The sequence below is a fragment of the Typha angustifolia genome, chromosome 6, assembly GCF_048772165.1.
Source record: "Typha angustifolia cultivar Huaian chromosome 6, ASM4877216v1, whole genome shotgun sequence".
Classification (NCBI taxonomy): Eukaryota; Viridiplantae; Streptophyta; class Magnoliopsida; order Poales; family Typhaceae; genus Typha; species Typha angustifolia.
This window is the reverse complement of record NC_133244.1, coordinates 7,353,286-7,374,351: the sequence shown is the minus strand read 5'-3', so window position 1 is coordinate 7,374,351 and position 21,066 is coordinate 7,353,286. Positions and strand designations below refer to the sequence as shown.

The following is a 21,066-nucleotide window of genomic DNA, read 5'->3' as shown; positions in this document are numbered from 1 at the left end:
ATAGATAGGCGCTCAAATTTATTATCAAACAGGATTTATTTTATTATAGTCCCTACTAAAATGTTAAACTTACAAATATTTTACGATTTTACACAACTGCTATTTAGTTCGACGTTCTAATCTGACGCTAAAACACTGAAATTTTATATAAAATTGCTTATCTCAGTAGTAATAAGCTCGACTTGCAATCTATATTGATAAATAAAGTTTGGAACATAACCGCTTAGGTCATAACTCAAGTTTTTCATCCATCTTTAATATTTCTCAAAACTTCATAAAAATACCATATAGATATTTATTATTAGACAATTGTATAGCAACAACTATAGTAATTTAGTAACTAGTTTAAAAGTTATAGTAAAATAGATATTTTTGATAATAGATCAGTCAAAGTATCATTTTGAAGCCAGGAGGAGTACATAGTTTTGCCAATTAAAATTTAGTACCAGGGCTCATATCACCAAACTAAACCCATTATCGTGATCTCGTTCTTCAAAGATTCAAACCTCAATGTCTAGTTTACTTCATCAATAAAATCGCTTATATTAATTTCCCAGGCCGAGTAGCCCAAGGCCCATGGGCCATGGGTTGAGAAATACCTAAATTTGAATAGAGACCAAAAAATACGTCAACGTACTACTAGATTTTGGTGAATTAAAACTAACTTTTTTATTTAAAAAAATCAAATATTAAAATAAAAGGGTTATTAAAAGTGACTATTTTTTTTAAAATTTTCTACCAATTAAATACTCTAATGTGGAAGAATATCCATCTGGAGTCAACTTTGACTGCTGGACTTGTCCTCTCTCGCACCCTTTGACTAACGACAAAAGGACACGTCAACACATCACTTAATTGGCACAAACCAATCACGTGCTTGACCATGCTCATGAGTCTACCAAATCCATTGAAGAGGTCAACAATTGATAGTGCCAAAAATAGAGATCCGATTTTATTGTTGGACTTCTCTATAATTAGTGAATTAGCGTAGCGTATCTTGTTTGGTTGCTAGATCGAGAAGAGGATTTATCATCGTTGGCTTTCACTGAGTCACTCTTAGCTCTCTAACACTAAAGGGCTCCTTTGGTTTGAATTAAGGTAGGGTTTTTGAACCGGTTCAGATCTGATATAATAACTATTTTTATTTTTACATAATCAAATTTATTTTTTAAAAAATTAAGATTAAAATTAAAATATTAGATCAACTAATCATGTTTGAAATTTAGCCTCAAACCAAACTAAAGAAATAATAACTCAGGGTTCATATAAATCAGATCACTTTTTTAACCTATTGTCCTGTAACGGATACTCAGTATCAAATATATATATATATAGTAGTTATTAATGTTGATGAAAGGTATAGAGAGAGCACATAAAGATAAATATGTTTGGATACAATTAGCAAATTAGAGCTTCTTCATAATACAAAGTTAAAGCTTAGAAATGAAGTAATACACCGTGACATGAGAGTCCGAACGACATAATACCTATAAGTAGCTATCAATCCTTTTGTCAATGATTTAGATCGTCTACCTTAATTAGCATTAATAACCTAGAGACATGAGGCAGAATAAAAATCAAAGGTATGGTGCATGCATGAAGCACAAAGGCAAGGGATTAACTTTGTGGGCTCCATTGATCCTCCCCCTTGTCAACAGCGTATATCATATCATGTTGGGTTGCAAACATGATGTGGCATGATTATCTCAATAACTCAACTCAGTTACTAAATCTTAGGTCAAATATATACATTATACTATTCTAAGGCTAATTTTTGGATGTATATATATATTAGGGAGTGACCCATATTCTTAAGATTTAGAATCTTATAACTCTCCTGTTTGTATTAGATATTTTTTTTATATCCTAATAGCCTGCAATCGTTTTCTCTAGCCGGCCCTACTCGGATTGGGCTTGAGTAGCTATGGGAGGGGAGGATCATTCTTCGAATTTCTCCACATTTTTCTTTCTTCTCCCTTTGTGTTCTCCATTTTTGTTGCCGCCCGCCATCTTTATTATTTTCACCCCTTCCTTTCTCCTTAATTATTATTTTCTCCAATCGTAAAACCGTACTCTGGTTCTCCCCTTTAACATCCTTGTCGTTGGATCTTCATTCATCTTTGTCATTTTTGTCAGATTCATGCACCTCCTCGATGTCTTTCTCTCGATGAACTATTTGTTTGGGGTCTTGACAATCGGCATTGAGGTAAAGCCCTTTTATTGGTGCAAGTAACCTGCTCGCCATCGCTATTTAGTTGTGTGTGCCATATTTTGCCATCTCATTATTGTTTTCCTCGTAGTCACCCCTTATTGTTGTAGTTGTCGAGGAGATGTTGGCTTTCTTTGTGCCCATGTGCTTCTAAAGTTGACCCGTTGAAGACTAATTCCTCTAGTGTTGTGGCACGATTGTAGTGCTATATTTTTTTTCGCCCTTTAAACTTGTCCAAACTATTTACCCTTTCCTGCAGTGTAATATATGCTGGTCAATTTTTTTTTCTTTTTAAAAAATAAAATTTATTTTATTTACGGCCTTTTTAATAAATAAATAAATAAATAACTCTACAGGGAATCAAACTGCCGGCTGATTAGCTTGCTCTAATTTATAATATTTGGACCAAAATGATTTCACTCCGCAGTTATAACTAGCTTATCTTAGCTATTTCCGAATTATATCATACAATGGGTCATATATTCTTAAGAATAATAAAGATTTCAAATAATGATAATTTAATTTTGGGAAAAAAAAATCCCACTCTCCTTACTGTAGGAAGAGTGGGGAGCATGTCAAGATGTAAATGGTCTAATGGTGGACTCTTTATCAGATCTTCGGATATAAAGAGGAAAAAAAAAGACCATAGCAACATTCAAATGAAATATATGATGGTGACTATTCTTTGAACCAATGCATCCTGCAATGTATCACTGTCATATGCACCTCCTTTTAGTTTTAGACCCGTGAGAAATGCCAGGCTATTATATTAAAATTGACATTTAATGTAAGAGACTTAAACAAATAAATTTTCAATCAGAAACAGTCACAAACATTATCGTGATTACTCTCCATGTTTATGAACAGGGACTCGGAAAATGATGCACTCCACTGCTTATCTAGTAAAGAAAATTACATCATCAAAACTTTACAAATCACATCTTAGAATATATCTATTCTGTTATTTGCACCTTCTCTTTAAAGATTTTATAATTTTGACTCTTATTTTTCTTTTAATATATTTATTAAACACTCTGACTTTATTTAGACTAATTAATATTAATAAAATTACTAAAGTTCCCCTACCTCTCTTCCCCTTCGCTCTACCTCTCTATAACTTTTTTACGTCTTTCCTAACCACCTCCTCCTATGGGCGTCGTCGCTGCAGTCACCACCTTCTCTCATCTTTCCTCTCCTCTTCTAGTTGTTCTTGCTCTAATCAAGAATTCGTCGAAGAAAATGGAGCGAGCTGACCATCTCGACAGACTCCAATTTAGAGATCATAACCTCCAACTCAAGCATGATGAGGCGATGAAGTCCACGAGGAGGATGGAGAAGATGAAAAAATAATGAGATAATAAAGGAGATAGAGGTAATTTACATATCCTATAAATTATACTGTATATTATAATAAAATATTTCTTTATTAGTACTATTTAAGTTAACCTAGGATATTAAATAAAAATTATAAAAAAATATGGGCTAATTACAAATTTCTCAAAGACCGAAGCGGATCATAGTATAAGTAAAATATAGGATATAATTTATAAAATTTTTATAATAATAATGATGTGTCAATGCTTCATCGTCGAACTAACATACATACACACATACATACATATATATTAAAGCAGATGGGAGATGTTATATACAAAGAAATGATCGTGGTCACCATGGAGAGAGTTTATAATATTGCTACAATGTTGTTTTCTAGGTCTCTCCCATTAGGCTTTCTATGCTATGATATAGTGCGAGCTAATTTATGCCCAATATCTTATTGCAATTCCTGCGCATAATCCAACCTTTAGGTGGCCAATCCAATGTATCTGCCGACCAAATGGGGACAGCATCCTTTTCGCGAATCCATGATTGGAACAGCAAGCAGCTTTTAATCACTTTATATTTCAACAACAAAATTAATAAATCCTAATACATGTATTAGCATAATCATGTAGGGCCCAATTGTGCATTATCACCATTAAAAAGTTCTGATCTTTATATGTTCACATCCTGTTACAAAAATATATAACATATACCGTCTTTCTCACATAAATCTTCTTTTTTCTTCCAACCATCACACATAGACAACTGATAGATAACATGAACTGCTCTCTGCTTCACCATAATATTTTAGAGTAGATAATACATGCAGGCTTATAACCTTTAGAAAAATAATTACCTTTAATATTATATTTGTTAACTAATAAACATATTCCAACAGATATCCGGGGAAGAAAAATAGTTTCTCAAAATTGTTATGGATTTAATAGGATTAATTTTCAAAAGATATTTTAATGGTATATTATATAGAACTCTAATTGCAAGTGAAGGAGACAAATAATTCAGTAGCACATGAAGTATGCTTCTTATGGTATACTTTCCACCATTTTAAGTAGAAAACTATTGAAAGGTATGCTTGCTTAACCTCATCATCATGTGCACATCTTCCACGTATATTTTTGAAAGCCCATGTTAGCATGTCGTAAAGTTGATTAATTTGTTTCACAAGATACCTAAAAGGTTAAAAAAGAAAAGGAAGAGAAAATTAACCCAGAGACCTTCTAGAAGAGATTTGGAAGCTCCTCCACAGCCTCATTTGCAGGATGCATTGCATCTCGATAAGTTTCCACGAGTTTTTATTAAACCAAGTTGGTGCTCCTCATAAATTTATTTATTTTAATTATTTATTTAGGATATTATCTCATGTTTTTTAACAGAAAATTCCATTATGTTTTAAGTAAGTTATAAAAACGCTAAATGTTATATGAAATATTTAATGTTTTTATTTTAAACTTATTTACTAACTTCTGACGTGTTAAAAATAAACTAAATATGGTTAAAATAAGTATTTTGAGGAGACTGTTTCTAGTTTGGTAGTACGAAGTACAGCCCCGTGGGTCGAGGATCGCCGTACACTAGGGACACGTCAACCTTCCGTCGTCCCAGTCACCAAGCCAACTGGACTAATCTGGGACCCACCAAGACGACGTGTCGATCGAAGAGGCTAAGACCGCCTCTGTCGATCGCGACGAGCCACTCGCCGTCCACGTGGTGGGGAGAAGCGTGGCGAGCAAGCCATCGGTGAGACGTTAAACTTCCCGACGACCGGCTAGTCGTTGAAACCACCGGCTACCGCCGGTGAACGGTAAGTTCATAGAAGCTTCTCAAAGGGGTAGTCTCGACAATTCACCCATTTTTTTGATCATGTGTCGTTGAGTATTAATAAGGAGGACCACCGCACTCTTCGGCAGAGGTGCTGCTCCTCCTGCAAAAGCTGGTTTCTTAGCTTTCATCGTCTCCTTCCTCCTCGAGGTACGCTTTTATCCTAGTTCCAATTCGAGCATATAGGAGTGCTTTTATCCTCCCGATCTAGAATACTCGTGATTTCCGAGGAAGTTTATGACCGGAATCTATCGAATAATTCGATGGATATGTCCGGATTGAGACACAAACACACCTTATACGACCTCACCATCTCGAATCACGGCTTTGGATTACCTCGGAGTTACTTCGTCGATCTACCTATTATTCCCCAGGTTTCCACCCCCGCCCCTCTTGTCCAAACCCCAAGCCCCAATTCCTCCGCCTCGATAAGCCCCACCGTCGCGGTGGATTCGTCGGAAGATTCCGAGATATTCTCGGATATCGTCCTCACCTACATAAGCCGGATGCTTATGGAGGAGGATATCGACGAGAAATTCGAGCAGCCGGCTCTTATAGCCGCGGAAAAACCCTTTCTTGAAATCCTAGGGTCGGCCTCCCATCACATTAACCATAGCTCCGAAAGCCCCGATGATAGCTCCGGGAATAGCTATGGCTGTCTTAGTAGCAGTAGTAGTGGTAGTAGTGTTGTGGTAGATGGTAACACCTGGCCTTATGATCCTATCGAGTATTCCCAGCTACAGACTCATCCCCTCTCCTCGTATAACAGTAGCAGCGGAAATCTTTTCGAGGGGTTAGATGAGTCTCTGTTTAGTAGTATCCAAAACCAACATGCTTTGCAGTTTAGGAAAGGGGTCGAGGAGGCGATTAAGTTCCTTCCTGGGGAGGAAAAATTTGTCATTGATTTGGATGCATATGGGTTCGCTAGAAAAGAGGGTAGGTTCTTTGAGGTCAAGGCTGTGAAGGAAGAGTGTCCCGTTCATAGGGGGAGGAAGCATTTCAACACTGATGATTTGGATTCTGAGGAAGGGAGGAGCAATAAGCAGTCAGCGGTGTACACCGAGGAGTCCGTCCGCGAGATGTTCGATAGAGTGCTTCTATGCAATGGAGAGACGTGCTCAAAGGGCGTTAAAGAGCTGCAAGAGGCCTTGCAGCACAAGGCGATGGAGCATTCTCAGAATGGCCACTCTAAGGGATCAGGCAATGGGAAGGGTCGCGGGAAGAGGCAATCAAAGAAGGAGGTGGTCGACCTGAGAACTCTTCTCATCCATTGTGCTCAAGCTGTGGCCGCTGATGACCGTCGGAGTGCAACTGAATTGTTGAAGCAGATCAGGCAGCATTCTTCCATGGATGGGGATGCAAATCAGCGGTTGGCCCAGTGCTTTGCTAATGGACTTGAGGCTCGCCTCGCTGGTACTGGGAGCCAGATATACCATTCTCAAGTGGCAAAGCGCACCTCTGCCACCGACATCTTGAAAGCATACCAACTTTATATGGCTGCATGCCCTTTCAAGAAAATCTCTCATTATTTCTCCAACCAGACCATCTTAGATGCTGCTGAGAAGGCAACAAAGGTGCATATCATAGACTTCGGTGTATACTATGGTTTTCAATGGCCATGCCTCATCCAGCGGCTATCTAATAGGCCTGGTGGACCCCCAGAGCTTCGGATTACTGGCATCGATCTACCCCAGCCAGGTTTCCGCCCAGCGGAGCGTATTGAGGAAACCGGGCGCCGTTTAGCTGATTATGCTCAGAGCTTCAAGGTTCCTTTCAAGTATCAACCCATTGCAGCCAGATGGGAGACAATCCGAGTTGAGGATCTAAATATTGATAAAGACGAGCTTCTCATTGTCAATTGTCTCTACCGGTTCAAGAGTCTGATGGATGAGACTGTGTTGGTGGATAGCCCGAGAAATATGGTCCTGAACACCATCAGAAAGATGAAACCGCATGTGTTCATTCATGGCATTGTCAATGGATCATACAGTGCTCCCTTCTTTGTGACACGCTTTCGGGAAGCCCTGTTCCATTTCTCTTCACTCTTTGATATGCTTGAAACTAATGTCCCAAAAGATGATGAACAGAGGTTGCTGATTGAGAGGGATCTTTTTGGAAGAGAGGCCCTAAATGTCATCTCCTGTGAGGGCTTAGAAAGGGTGGAGAGGCCTGAAACTTACAAACAGTGGCAGGTGAGGAATCTTAGAGCAGGATTCAAGCAGCTGCCGCTTAATCCAGACATCATGAAGAAAGTGAGGGACAAGTTCAAGTCATGCTATCACAACGATTTTGTAGTAGATGAAGATAATCGATGGTTGCTGCAAGGGTGGAAGGGGCGTATCATATTTGCCCTATCCACATGGAGACCCAGTAATGCTTACTAGCATCGGCTCCTGGAATTCAGTACTAGTCTGTGGTCATATGTTGTAAATGAAGATTTATAGTCCCTCTCGCCTTTGGTCTACATGACTCATGGTAAATTACTACCTCTCTTCTTGCCTGTGCTAGTATCAAGATTCTTGTGATTTGTTCGAACACAACTTATTCTCTTATATGATCTCTTGTTGTTGATGCAGGTGAACCAGCGCAAGACTGCTTCAAGGAAGATGGCCAGACAACTAGGACTGAAGCTGGAATTATAGAATTAGGATTTAGGAGAGAAAAGTTTATGTAACTTATTTTTCTGGAGTAGTTCTCTCGATGCATTTTCTAGGAAATGATTTAAATGATGTATGTAGCTGCATTGCATACTAGAACTATCATTACTGACAATCAGGCAATCTTATCATCATTGAGTTTTGTGTAAATCTTCGGTTGAATTATGCAAACAACGCGTATTGCATCCTTTTTATTATAAATAACACAATACAATGGAGATTTAATGTTGGTCAATGTTGCTATCTTTATCTGCGGGCCAGTCGGATGAATGACTACTTGGAATTTTTAGTTCTTTCTCTCGCTCCGTGCGTCAATCTGAAATATAATTACCCTTTGCAAAGGCAACGATGTTTGATGATATTGAATGCAGAATGTTTTTAACACTGGTAAAGCCAGTAAATCAAGTTGTTGAATTGTTATGTAGTCTATAATTCCGTCAGACCACGCAGTCCAAGATACTAGTTTACCTAGTACATACAACCTGGAGTCTAGTCTAGACATGGTCCATGAAAGATGTCGATTAGAGGACAAGAAAAGAACAGCTATGATTTGGTGATCGCACTGTTGTTCAACGTGCTTTAGGACTGTAACGACTGTTCCACCGCCCTGCTGCTCATATGTATCAAATGGGTTGCTTTTTTTTGTGGTTGACCTCTCATTGGCTAATATATATATATATATATATATATAGTACAAAGGTAGATTGTATCTCTTACTTTCCTGCCTGGTTTCCCTTGAGACCAAAATTTTCTCTAATCAAGAGGTTGTTAGCTTTGCAACTATTCCTTACCTAACGGGTTAATTTAATAGGTCTTTTAAAGCACAATTGGAGTGGGCCATTTCAACAAAGTCAACAACTAGCAAGCTCATACTTTTAAGAAAAAAAAACTAGCAACCTAATCAACTTGCTTTGGTATTCAAACTATCTTATCTATCTTCACATAGAATAAAGTAAAATAAAAACAAGAGAAAAAGAAGAAGAAAACAACAACAATAAAAACAGGGGAAAAAACTCCAGAGTTGATACGTTCCCCTGAGTGAAATCTTCCATATACAGCTTGCGTAAAATTGTAAATGAAATTGATCGTCCACCACCAGGATCATTTTCTCAAGAAACAGGGCTTCGTCTCCTGCTGTGGACTGGAAGCTCTACGACCTTTATAAACCACAGTTAATTCATAAAAGAGCTTTCAATCAGGTATTACTCCCAAACAATCATGAGATATATCATAGCAATATCAAAAGCAAGAACGCCACAATTTTCCTTTGTCCGCATCCTGCTATTGGGTGAGCAGATGCTCATTTCATATGAGAAAAATAAGCTTTCGGCTCTTATTATTGCTGGTAGTGGATCACCACATGAACACTCCACCATAGACAATAACATAGTCACCATCTAGGTTGCCAACACAGGGAAAGGAAGATCAACATGACAATAGAATAATTATACTTGGGGGTGAGTAGCTATATTTGAAAATTTGTGATGCACATTCGACCCATAAAGATGTTCAATGAATCAAGTAACACTAGGACAAGAGCACTTATATAATAACCTGCACCTACAATCAACATATGATTTAAGACACTGACAAGAGAAGAGAGGATATATATTAAAGTCCACTTGCTAGTTAGAGAGTTACATATATATATTTCTATCAACCTGGTGGGGAGATGGAATAAATAGTTATGTGGCCCTAAAAATGTATTAAATGGACAAGTTGGCAATATGTTACATAACTGTCTAGAATGTACTGAACTTCGCCTCTGGCTTTGTATCTAGATGAATATTATAATAGGAAATTCTGCAGATATTTTCTTGTATCTATTTGACTCACATGTGAATCGGTTGGAGATAGTTGGTGTCCATCGAATCTTGCAAACTTGCTATTATAAAGGTATCACATTATCTGATTAGAATAACATTACATAAAATAAAAAAAGCATAGAGATCCTTTTCTCAAACTTTGACGGACTTGACAAATCAAACATTTTGCTTGTTTATGAGTTTACCAGTCTGTACAGAGAAAGGCAAAGTAGGTTGGTTTGAGAAGAGGCCCATTCCATAAGCATCTCACTTACCAAAGCTCAATTTAATGATCATGAACCACAGCATAGGAATGGTTAAATTCACTTATGGAAGAATTTGTTAAATCCAGAAGAAGCAATCTGCACTACTAAGAACTGCAACCGCTCTTCTTCCTATACAAGCAGATAGCCAAATGATAAGAAGAACATGCAGATAACCCTGTTCCCAATTTACATGAATAGAGTTAAATAAATATGAAGCAGCATAAATTTTATCTTCTATGGTATTGTGCGTTAATAGTTATCAAGTGAGATTATTCTCCACATGAGGATATATCTTAAGCATGCTCTTCCTTTAAAATGATGAAATATGCTTATTATTGTTCAGATGGACCTTCCTCGCCAAACCATCTTGGGGGATCAAATCCATATCCACCTACATGATACAATTGCTACTTTAGATAGAGAACTCAAAATCTCCAAGAGAAGTCAAGTGACACTTAATAATGATATGAAAGGATCATTTACACAAAGAAATACTGCTGCATGTACTTTGGATAACAATTGTAATAAAGTATGTGCAACATACCGAGAACACTTAAAGGATAAAATATGTTGCTTTCAATCAAGAATTTCGACTCTTGGTATCGAAATCGAAATTGGCCATTAGAAAAAACGATAAGTATCGGCCGTGTGGGATTGAACTATTTTTTATTACGTAAAATTTTAAATATTATTTAAAATACAAGAAAATTTCTCAAAAAATTATAAAAATAACAGAAAATTAAGAAAATAAAAATTAGTCACATGTGATGAAGCCTAAAAACTAAAGATTGAATCTGACAATCTTTTGTACTCGCAAATTATTATTACTAAACAATAGTGAAGAGAAAAATGAGAAACAAAAAGTGGGTAACAAAAAGGAAAATGAGAGATAAGAAAAAAAAAAACACTCACTAATACGTCAAAGTGTGGAATAGTCGGAGGGGTGCACCACATCGATCACCGAATGGACCCAATGAAGTGTGAGGGTGGAAAAAGAGTGTGTGAGACAAAAAGAGGATAAATACTAAAAATTTATAAGAAAAGCAGTTAAGGATATTAATTATTAATGTCTAAGTTAAGTTAGATACGTTTTAAATTCAACTTGAATGTTAAAAAAAAAAAAAAAGCTTTAGCCGATACGAGGACGGATTGGCCAATTCAGTCGAAATCAGTCAATAGACTAATTTTGGGTTAGGATCGGGATCAATTATGGCCGATTTAAATCTAGATTGACTAATCCAACTTGGGATCAGCCAATTTTGAGATCCATGCTTTCAACTAGCCGATAAACTAAGTGACATCCAATGTTAATGTAAAATATGTCTAGAAGACATGCTTTTACCATCGATAATTTAAATAATGAGAATGCATACAACAATCCGTGACTCCTCATTGTACCTAAAGGAGGTGTTGACCCTATTGGGAACGCAAGGTTATTGAAAAGATGGAAGTTATAAAGTGTCTATTATTGAGGGATGCTGGTTTTCTTATTATTTTTGCCATTGCTTTAATTGTCAAACTCTTAGTAAAACCTTCTCAAGTGGAGAACAAAACATTACTAGGTGAACTGAGCTTCCAATAAATCACTTCATGCTGTGCTCCTTTCCAAATGATTGCTGATCATACTTGATATTATAAAATTGACTTTTAACACCAGAAAAGTCCTACCAATTAAAAGCTATACATATATCAAAAATAATTTTTATTTAATTACTTGGGCTACAAGACCCTACTTTGTCCTTGTTCTTTTACCTGACATATCTTATTAGGAATGTTGTATTGTTTTTTAAAGGCATCGATTTATCTACAATCAGGCTTATTAACTTATAGACCTAGACTTACATGACCTTCTGAGACCCAAAATGTCACAAGGTACAAGACCTTTAAAATTTTATAGATTCTAACAATAATAAATTTAAATACTTGCCAAACTCCTCCATCCACATCATATTGCCAAATTCCTGCAACCCCAACCATCATGCAAGCGGAGGATATACACACTTAATCTTTTTATTTGGTTACTTTTTTTCAGAGAGGTAGGCACAGTGTAGCAAACAGAGCTCCAGGAGTTGATCTTCATGAGCCGAAAAACCTAATTCTACATCCTATCCTATCAACCTATTAAATGACTAGCAAATGATTTGTGGCTCTTTAAAATTGAACCAGCAGGCATCTTGAACATATGCCCTGACAACCAAATTTTAAGTAAGAAGATTTAGAACAAACATGATGCTGAAACATAGTGGAAGTAAACAAGAATTGCTACAATGAAGCTGTTAAAAATATCATCTAAATCTGGGTCGGAATAATGCCTGTGATTGATCTAATCATTATAGCAAGTCTCAGAGTCATGGCGACAAAGTCATTCAACCAAATAGGCCAAAAATTTTTGGAAGTGATCAGCAAACCTTAAAGAAGATAGGGCCGATCTATTAAAGATTAGAACATAGTAATTTAATACTTTCCAATAAAGTAAGTTAGCATATGGATTGTTGGCATCTGCATCCAAGTTCCTATGCCTGCCTATTTTCAGCTACAACATCTTATGACCAGAAATGCAGAAATAGAACATTAAACAGTATGGCGTGAGAAAAATACCAAGAGGATTACAGCGGCATAGCCGCCAAGCTGTCAAGATGGTACCCTTCATAACACCATATCTTCTATATGCCAGCATTGAATACTCACTGCATGTTGGTACATACCGACAACTGGACGGCAACAAAGGCGATATCTCTCCTGCTCACAAATTGTCTTCAATTAAAAACCCAATGATCAATAATCTCACAAAAATTTAACCAATTCGTCCTTTCTCATATGAATAACTAATACATATCTATATATATCAACATCAAACAGAGAACTTGAAACTTACTCCTGTAAAATTTCAGCATGGACAACGCCACTTTAACCCCGGCATCTGTAACCTCCTCCTCTGAGAAGTGGGAAACGAAGTCAAACACTACGGAATTGAACAACTCCTACGATTGGAGAAGAAAGGGGACGGAACCATACCTTTCATAGTGTTCTGGATCGAAATTTCATCGCGACCGTCACATCGAATGCGGAGGACGTGCTTCTGGAATGGATCAAAGAGGTATAAGGACCTGATTTTAAGAAATTCGAGCTAGGGTTTGGCGAAGTACCTGCGATCCAGGAGAGGCGACGCGAGGCGGTGATTGGAAGGAGAAGCGAGATCTAGAGCGAGGGAAACGAGAGGGGAAAGGAACGGGGAGAGGAGATGAGCGCGGCGAGGAGGGAAGCGAAATGACGGCGGACGCCATTGGCGGGAGAAGGTGTCTGACGGTTGTTACGATCGGAAGTAGGGGAACGTAATGTGGATAAGAGTGGGCTTGGGCCGTATCAATATACTTTTAGATAGGCCGGCTCACGTAGAAGTAATGCAATCGACCTCAATGTATACATGACTACTAACTCGGCCCAAGCCCAATAAACCTTCGGACTGGACTTATATTATGGAAATTGGCTTAAAAATCTCATCACTTTTTCTTTCCATATACACCCTTCAAAGTTGGTATTTATATTTATATATATATATATATATATCCCTCAAAACAATTGGTTTTTGTATCTCTTAAAACTCTTTCTTTTATATATAGATAGATATTCTTTAAAGTTAACTAACTACTAAATACTACTATTTTTATTTGTATACGTTCATCCCGAAATTAAGGGTGTTTTTCTTTTCGGCTATTATAAATTTTTTGGAGGAGTATACACATAAGAAGCTTTTTTTTTAAGATTTCCAGCGTGAGCTATTACAAGTGTAAGATTAGGGCTGCCAAATTAATAGGCTCAATTAAACTCGGCTTAATAGTGAGCTAATTAAGCTTGATTTGCCAAACAGGCTAAGATCTAAGGGTTCATAATATTACTATATAAGTTCGTTTGGCTTTATAATTGAATCATGCCTTATTTCAATCTTGATTCAAATTCAAACTTGTTAAGACTCGATTTAGCCTTAAATTGATTCAAACTTGAAATTACCTAGTGATCGACTTATTTAAACTTGAGTTCAAAATTAATTTAAATTAAAAGTTGATTTAATAATTAGTTTGAAATTGTTTTCAACTTAAAATTTTGATTTTATAATTAGTTTGAAATTATTTTTAACTTCAATTTGATTTTATGATTAGTTTGAAATTATATTTAACTTAATTTGATTTTATAATTAGCCCAAAATTATTTTTAATTTAAGAGCACGGCTAGGTTGCATCCCTATGCAGCATATCTTGAACAGTGGATCCACAATCAGGAGCATTAAGTTTTGTTTCTAAAATACATGATAAATATTGCACTTTGTTCAAAAGAAACAACCCAACAGAAAGCCTGCATATCACTTTGCCTGGTGAGATCTCTATCATGAAAACTTTTACTCCTATCAAATCATCATGGATTCAGCTACATTAGGTACATGCATCATTGATCATCCAATCCCTGTGAGCTAGGTATAGAATACATATGAAAAAGGGTAGCTAGCTTAAGAAAGTGAGTCAGTTAAGACATCCTTCTTTGCTTAGAAACATGCAGAAGATAGAAAGAAAGAAAGAAAGAATACTCTCACCAACCATCAAGGTCTTCACCAACTAGCTAGCTAGCCTTAATCCATCAGTAGTCAATCCAATTTCTACAAACCACAGTAGAACACTAAAGTTTAATATACCATGCATGTCTTTATCTTCACCTCTTAATATAAATTAATTGATGTGATTTGCGTCGTCTTCCATTCCCTTGTTATCTAAGAATAGAGTTAGGAGCATATAGGGAGGATGGAATAGCAATGAGGTAAAGCATTGCCCTTCACAATGAAAGGAAATTGCCTTCTGTACCATGGTTGGTGGTGTCTCCTATCATAGTGTAATATTGATTATCCCTAAGGGCAGCGTGGTCTTTAGGACAGTCAAATTGAACATATTTGGATTGACTTTAGCCACACTCTGAAGCTAAACTGGGCCAGCATTATCCTTGGAAGTGACCCTCGTAATCCACCAAACATGCAACGCTCCAAGATAGATCTCCACTGAGATCTATTAATTTCTATAAATGGAGGTCCCTAGAACTCATCATGTCCAATATCCCAAGAGTGACGAACTCTTATAGCTCTTACTGCTCCTATACATAGCTAGTAAAATGGCTTCTTCTCTTCTACCTTCATCTCTCCTGATGATCACTGTTCTCGCTTTGTTTCTCTTACCATGTTTGATACGTGCCCAGCAAACCGGCATCACTAGGCACTACAAGTTCGACGTGCGTCAGTTTTCTTAGCTACTCCATTAATTGTAAGACTACTAATTAACAATAGCTTACTCTACGAATACTAATGCTTGCAGATTCAAATGGCGAACGTGACGAGACTGTGTCACATGAAGAGCATCGTGACCGTCAACGGTCGGTTTCCGGGCCCTAAGATCGTCGCCCGGGAAGGTGACCGGGTGGTCGTTAAGGTGGTTAACCATGTCCCAAGTAATATCACCTTGCATTGGTATGTAACGTAACTCCTCTATATGTTCTCATGCAATATGATTAATATTTGCCAAGTAATTATTTGATTGGATGAAATTAATATACATACATATACATATATATACATAGGCATGGAGTTCGGCAGCTTAGGAGTGGATGGGCCGATGGGCCAGCTTATATAACCCAATGCCCAATCCAAACCGGCCAGAGTTATGTGTACAACTTTACGATAGTGGGCCAAAGAGGGACTCTGTTTTGGCATGCACACATCTCATGGCTAAGGGCCACTCTCTATGGGCCAATCATAATTCTTCCAAAGCTTGGAGTGGAATACCCATTTGCCAAACCCTATAAAGAAGTTCCCATCGTCTTCGGTATATATCTTTCCATCATCCATCTTTAAATTAAGTTTTGACACGTACTTTGATTAGGATTAAAAGGTTGACAAGATGAAATATTATTTATAGGTGAGTGGTGGAATGCTGACACGGAGGCAGTAATTAGACAAGCTCTGCAAAGTGGTGGAGGCCCAAATGTCTCAGATGCGTATACAATTAATGGGCTTCCCGGTTACTTGTACAATTGCTCAGCTAAAGGTACGTAGTATGAATAAATAAAAAGAAACTTTTTAGGGTGTAAAGAATTTAAAAATTAAATTAAATTTCCCCGTTAACAACTTATAATGTATTAATTTGCATGTGTGCATGCATGGCAGATACGTTCAAACTCAAAGTGAAGCCCGGAAGAACGTACCTCCTCCGTATCATCAACGCTGCACTCAACGACGAGCTTTTCTTCGCCATCGCCAACCACACCGTCACCGTCGTCGACGTCGATGCCGTCTACGTCAAGCCATTCGACACCACCACCCTCACCATCGCCCCGGGCCAGACCACCAACCTCCTCCTCCACACCAAACCCTATTTCCCCAACGCCACCTTCCTCATGGCCGCCAAACCCTACTCCAGCGGCAGCGGTACCTTCGACAACACCACCGTCGCCGCCTTCCTCGAATACCAAAACCCTAACGATACTCCTTCTCACTCTTCCTTCAACAAGAACCTCCCCCTCTACAAACCGACCCTCCCCGCCGTCAACGACACGTCGTTCGTCGCAAACTTCACCCGCAAGCTCCGCAGCCTCGCCTCGGCCCGGTTTCCGGCCAACGTGCCCGAGAATATCGACCGGAAGTTCCTGTTCACCGTCGGGCTCGGTGCGAACCCATGCCCTGAGAACCAGACGTGTCAGGGTCCTAATGGGACCAAGTTCGCCGCTACGGTGAACAACGTGTCGTTCGCCTTGCCGACCACCGCGCTGCTCCAATCGCACTTCTCTGGGAAGTCGAAAGGCGTATACGCTTCGGATTTCCCAATAATTCCTCTAATGCCGTTCAATTACACTGGAAATCCACCGAACAATACGTTTGTGAGCAATGGGACGAAGGTTTTGGTGCTGCCGTTTAACACGAGCGTGGAGTTAGTGATGCAGGATACGAGTATATTGGGTGCTGAGAGCCACCCTTTGCACCTGCATGGCTTCAACTTCTTCGTCGTAGGCCAAGGATTTGGGAATTTTGATCCGGTTAAGGATCCAGTTGGATTTAACCTTATCGATCCGGTCGAGCGTAACACTGTCGGAGTTCCGGCCGGCGGCTGGGTGGCTATTAGATTCCGAGCTGATAACCCGGGTAAGTAGCTTAGTGCATATACATATATTGTCGTAGAAATTTGGGCTTTTTTTCTTTTTGCGTGGAAGCACTTACATTTTCGTCTTATTACAACTGACCTCTTATTTTTTACCTTCTTTTCCACGTCTTTCAAATAAAACTAGAAAAGGAGGTGTTAATTTGGAAATATATTTGTAAAAATTAAGGAGGATCAATATTCTTTAGTTCATATTTTGTCTTTTTTGTGTTTGTGATTGGTGGTTACTAACGACGTGGTATGATGGGGCCGTAAAGGTGTGTGGTTCATGCATTGCCACCTGGAGGTGCACACGAGCTGGGGTCTCAAAATGGCATGGCTGGTTTTGGACGGGAGCCTCCCCAACCAGAAGCTGCCGCCTCCGCCGTCCGATCTCCCCAAGTGCTAGATCTGATCGTCGATTTGGTGCATTTTTCTGATGTTGTACCGTTAATTTGGTTTTGGTGTGTGGATTTACCAACAGTCGAGAGAGATTGTAGCTGTTTCTTGGCTGAGTTTGACATTAATTAGGATCCACGATTTGATCATGTGGCAAGAAATTGTATCTCATCTCCATGTTTGTTTTTTTTTATCAATTGATGAATAATAAATGTTTAATGGACTGGAAAGCCGCTTTATTTTTTTTTATTTCTGATATTTTATTATACAATTAATTACAACTCAATTTTAATTTTCACTCTTTTACTATAAAAACGTATAAAGCAAATTCTAGAATTTTAAAAACATATAAGCTCTTACACGTCGTTGAAATATATTCTAATTTTATATTTTTATTTCTTTATAATTAAAAGAAACATACTCAATTTTAAAATTTATTAATTAATAAATTAAAATAATCTATCCACTGTTACCCAGTATTAATTCGACAATATTATCTCTCACTTCACCCATGCTGTATGTAACATATGCGAGAAGAATAAAGAAGAGACACGCCTACCTCTTTTTCCTCTCTTCCTTTTCTTTTCATCTTCATTTTTTCTTTGGCCTTCTTATCCCCATAAGTATGCTACACAACTCCACGCTCAACTTTGAAAGATTGCCAAAATTCAACTCACGCGCATCGGAGAAGAAGACCGGAACAGACTTCATAGGAGATCACCTAGAATTGGATTGTATGAATTTATTACATGTTGCCTAAATTATCACATGCAAATTATATGAGCAGCTATATGTTATTAGCCTTATATTTTAGACGAAAAATGAGTAATAAATTTTAGTTTACCAAAATATCCTTATCTCTTTTTAAAGGGTATTTTTGTCTTTTTATTTTTTTTCTAACTTCGGGGATCCGCCAAGTTGTTAAAATGGTACCCTTGGCAACATATCTTTTATATGCTTGCACTGCATACTTATTGCATGTTGGTACATACCATAAAGGGGATATCTCTCCGGCTCACAAATCGTCTTCAATTAAACATCCGATGATAAAAAATCTCATAAAAATTTAACCAATTTATCCTTTCTCACATGAATAATTAATTTATATAAATTTATTAAATCAACATCGAATGAGAACTTGAGCTTACTTTTGTAAAATTTCAGCATAAAAAATGCCACTTTAACTCTAGCATCCGTAGCCTTCTCTGCCAAGAAGTGGAAAACGAAATAAAACATCGTAGAATTGAATAATTTCTTTTATGGTTAGAGAATGAAAGAATTCAAGTACCTGCAATCCAAAAGTGGCAACGCGAGACAAGAATTGGAAGGGGAAGTGAGATTTGGAGCGAGGGGCATAAGAGGAGATGAGCATGCCGAGGAGGGATGCGAGATGATAGCGAAAACCATTAGCGAGAGATGGTATCTGTTAGGTTTTTAGTGTTAGCAATTGTGTACAAAATATTCTAAGTATTTTTATATATGTATATGGGCATTTATACAAGTCTAGAAAGTATTTAGTTTGAAGAATTGCAAGATCAAAGGAGAAAAGTTTTCGAGTTCATACCGCATTCGCAAGTACATTCAAACGCGAGCGCAAGCGTTCACACAAACAGATAATAACGTTCACAAGTGTGTTCATACACGAGCGCAGGCGTTCTCACAGATAGAGAGTGTTATTTTTGCGCGCATTCAAACGCAATCATGGGCCGTTTGAATGCACCCTGCTACTCACAACGCGTTCACACATCCAGAGGAGTGTACTTGTCTGTTCGAACGCAACCTATAAAAATCAAGCCACCGCGTTCGAACGCACTTGGGTCTGTTCGAACGCACTCGGGCCATGTTCGAACGCACTTACGAAGTTTACAATTTTTGGACTTTCATGAGTTTGAATAAGATTTAGATTTGGCTCTATCTTGGAAATCTTATATAAGTATTGTAATGTCCTAACTCTAGGGTGGTTGGTAAAGCAATTTGAAGGAAAATTCTTGAGTCTACATCGCTTCTTCAACGAATAAGGTCCGACTCTTCTACAAAGTTTAAAACTTTCGTCTTAAGGGCTATCTAGACGAAAGATCAATCTTGAGGACTACTGAGGTTGAATATCAATCACGAAAAGCGGCGAATCGTGGGTTCTAGCGAACAAGACTAAGAAGAACAAAGTCGTGAGGATCGACGAATTATTTTATAAGTCAGTCTTGTAACTGTCATTATTCTAGTGATTGGTTTTGATCCGAGTTTGGATCCGTGGTTTTTTCTCGTTTGGGTTTTTTCACGTTAAAATCTTGGCGTTCATCTCTGCTTTTGCTTTTTAATATTTTTTTCAATTTTTTACTTAAGCAAAGGAGCGATATCATTGCCTAAGGTTTAACTACATACTGTGTCTGGGTGTTCTTTCAATATCCGATAATCCGACGGTTACAATCCGAAGTAGGAGATCATAATACCAATAAGAGTGGGCTTGGGCCATATTAATAATGGTTACATTTAGATGGGCCGGCTCATATAGAAGCAATGCAATCAACCACATTACATACATATATGACTACTAACTCAGCCCAAGCACACTAAACCTTCGGACTGGACTTATATTATGGAAATTGGCTTAAAGAGCTTATCACTGTTTTCCATGAATACCCTTCTAAAATATATTATTACATGCATGTCCTCTAAAGTTGATCTTTTCACATATATCTATCGAAACACTTGGTTTTTGTACGGCTTAACACATATTATTTTATATGGATATCCCTCAAAGTTAACTAATTAACTAATAAAACTTTATCAATTTAATTGTGAAAGATACAAAATACCTTTATTCTTATTTGATTATCTTCCTCAAAAGTAAGTCGCCTCTTTTTGTCTATTAAATAAATTTTATTTTGAGAGGGTATACACATGAAAAAGACAGTGTGCAAGACGAGAGCTGTCAAAATAATTAAGCCAACTACTAAAGCCAACTCAAGCTCAGCGAGTTCAACTTGATAATGATCAATTAAGTTTGGTGCGAAAGTGAGTCTATTCAATCTTAATTTAGAGTCGAGCTTGATAGTGAACTGACACAATAAACCTTAAAAATAATAATATATTATAATAATATTATATAATATATAATATATCTTATGGATATGCTCGTAATTTTACTATATTAATTTTTTGCAGTTATAATTATCGCGCTTATTTTAATTACTATACAATTCAAATTGATTGGGCTCAATTTAATTTTAAATTGAATCAAGCTTGAAATTATTTATTAAATAATTTATTTAGGCTCGAGCTCAAAACTCACTTAAATTAAAATTATTTGAAGTCAAACTTTTTTATATAATTAGGCCCTTTTTTTCAATTTAAGAACGACCAGAGAGCTCAGCTATCTTGCACCGTTATGCAACATATCTTGAA

The 21,066-nt window shown here is 37.5% G+C and overlaps 3 protein-coding genes across 5 annotated transcripts; 2 read left to right on the top strand and 1 right to left on the bottom strand.

Annotated features, from left to right (window-relative positions):
* Positions 1-5,461: 5,461 nt before the first annotated feature.
* On the top strand, positions 5,462-8,263 carry LOC140760969 (scarecrow-like protein 14). Its single transcript, XM_073098095.1, has 2 exons — positions 5,462-7,846; positions 7,948-8,263. Exon 1 carries the CDS (start codon positions 5,635-5,637, stop codon positions 7,753-7,755), a length of 2,121 nt encoding a protein of 706 aa, XP_072954196.1. The 5' UTR covers positions 5,462-5,634; the 3' UTR covers positions 7,756-7,846; positions 7,948-8,263.
* A 655-nt stretch (positions 8,264-8,918) lies between these two features.
* On the bottom strand, positions 8,919-13,423 carry LOC140761716 (UPF0161 protein At3g09310). Of its 3 annotated transcripts, none has more exons than XM_073099159.1 (5): positions 13,246-13,423; positions 13,115-13,178; positions 12,975-13,034; positions 12,698-12,838; positions 8,919-9,185 (listed from the first exon to the last, which is right to left on the bottom strand). In XM_073099159.1, exons 1-5 carry the CDS (start codon positions 13,381-13,383, stop codon positions 9,130-9,132), a joined length of 459 nt encoding a protein of 152 aa, XP_072955260.1. In that variant the 5' UTR covers positions 13,384-13,423; the 3' UTR covers positions 8,919-9,129. The 3 variants fall into 3 exon arrangements, with proteins under 3 accessions (XP_072955260.1, XP_072955261.1, XP_072955259.1); XM_073099160.1 differs by lacking the exon at positions 8,919-9,185 and adding an exon at positions 10,119-10,228; XM_073099158.1 differs by lacking the exon at positions 8,919-9,185 and adding an exon at positions 10,119-10,490 and having other exon boundaries at positions 13,246-13,421.
* A 1,790-nt stretch (positions 13,424-15,213) lies between these two features.
* On the top strand, positions 15,214-17,858 carry LOC140761262 (laccase-4-like). The gene is made up of 6 exons (XM_073098524.1): positions 15,214-15,367; positions 15,451-15,602; positions 15,713-15,957; positions 16,051-16,179; positions 16,299-17,270; positions 17,544-17,858. Exons 1-6 carry the CDS (start codon positions 15,251-15,253, stop codon positions 17,672-17,674), a joined length of 1,746 nt encoding a protein of 581 aa, XP_072954625.1. The 5' UTR covers positions 15,214-15,250; the 3' UTR covers positions 17,675-17,858.
* The last annotated feature ends 3,208 nt before the right edge of the window (positions 17,859-21,066 follow it).